The sequence below is a fragment of the Acyrthosiphon pisum genome, unplaced genomic scaffold (assembly GCF_005508785.2).
Source record: "Acyrthosiphon pisum isolate AL4f unplaced genomic scaffold, pea_aphid_22Mar2018_4r6ur Scaffold_8254;HRSCAF=8840, whole genome shotgun sequence".
NCBI classification, from domain to species: Eukaryota; Metazoa; Arthropoda; class Insecta; order Hemiptera; family Aphididae; genus Acyrthosiphon; species Acyrthosiphon pisum.
This window is the reverse complement of record NW_021778205.1, coordinates 1-1,239: the sequence shown is the minus strand read 5'-3', so window position 1 is coordinate 1,239 and position 1,239 is coordinate 1. Positions and strand designations below refer to the sequence as shown.

The following is a 1,239-nucleotide window of genomic DNA, read 5'->3' as shown; positions in this document are numbered from 1 at the left end:
AAATTAAGGTTTACAAATAAAATATAAACATTAAAAGCATTTGGTCAATGAAAGTAAATTGTATAAGAGTATTAAGTTGTGATTAATACAAATGAAACACATGTTGGTGGTTTTGATGTGTGTGGGAAATGAACAAATACTAATGCACTATTCATAATAACTCAGTGTTGTGTCGAGAAGTCTCCAGAAACAAAAAAACCTCGAACACAGCTTGATAGACTTGTGACCCATGGTGTTGCACGAACTGCGTCCATATCCGTCGAAACCTAAATGTAAATGTGAATGTGAGTGTAACGGTCATGTTCATTGGGACGTAAATGGTTCATACTTACTTGTGTATAGAAACTCCATGGCGGCATCAATGTTTCCACACCAAACACAGTTGTTCACCATTTTTCAACAGCCTGAAAATGTTAATTCTATAAGTATACTGAAAACCAGTTAATTAATTTAATTTCAAAACGTTTGACATTAGTTACTAATTCACTTTGCAGTGAATAAGCATCCAGAGAGAACCACGGGGAGGTTGTCAAACTTTCTCTCCACAAGGACCACAAAGGTCGGACCACACAGATCGGACCACACAGGGCGGACCACACAGGTACCCGCTGTCGCATATAGCGACGGCTAAACTTATAGCAAATAATTAAAAATTATCGGCATAAGTGATTTAGACTGACAAAAACGGCCGATCACAACACGTCTGAATACACTATATTCCTTGTGATAAATCGACCGTCGTCGCCACCGTACATACCAACTTTTATTGATTCCGAGTCCCGCACTCGTGAGAACGCAACGTACAGTTGTCCGTGCGTAAACACCGGGGACGGCAGAAACAAACCAACTCTGTCGAAAGTTTGACCCTGAGACTTGTTGATCGTCATCGCAAAAGAAAGTCTCACAGGGAACTGAACCCGACGCATGGTGAAGGGCAGGTCGTCGTCTCCGCTGGACGACAGCGGTATCCTGGGGATGACGATGTCGTCCTGCCCTTCCCCCGCGTCCGCCAACAACCTCGCTTTGAAGTTGTTGCGCCTCAGTTCCGTAACCACTAACCTTGTTCCGTTGCACAGTCTGATTTTCGGATCGAGGTTCCGCAGCAGCATGACCACGGAACCGACCACCAGCGTCAGCCTGTACGGAGGAAGTCCGTCGGGCTCCAGCGAGTTCAAAAACTCGGTCGGGTAGTTGGCAATCTCGTCCACGTCGTCCGCCACCACCGTGTCTATGGCGGTG

At 45.3% G+C, this 1,239-nt stretch overlaps 1 protein-coding gene across 1 annotated transcript; it reads right to left on the bottom strand.

Annotated features, from left to right (window-relative positions):
• Positions 1-692: 692 nt before the first annotated feature.
• Positions 693-1,109, bottom strand: LOC103311589 (ATP-dependent DNA helicase PIF1-like). Its single transcript, XM_008191262.1, has one exon. It carries the CDS (start codon positions 1,107-1,109, stop codon positions 693-695), a length of 417 nt encoding a protein of 138 aa, XP_008189484.1.
• Between the last annotated feature and the right edge of the window lie 130 nt (positions 1,110-1,239).

What these genes read in the sequence shown, in the direction of transcription:
- LOC103311589 (XM_008191262.1), bottom strand. Translation starts at nt 1,109, where the DNA reads ATGCTGCTGCGGAACCTCGATCCGAAAATCAGACTGTGCAACGGAACA.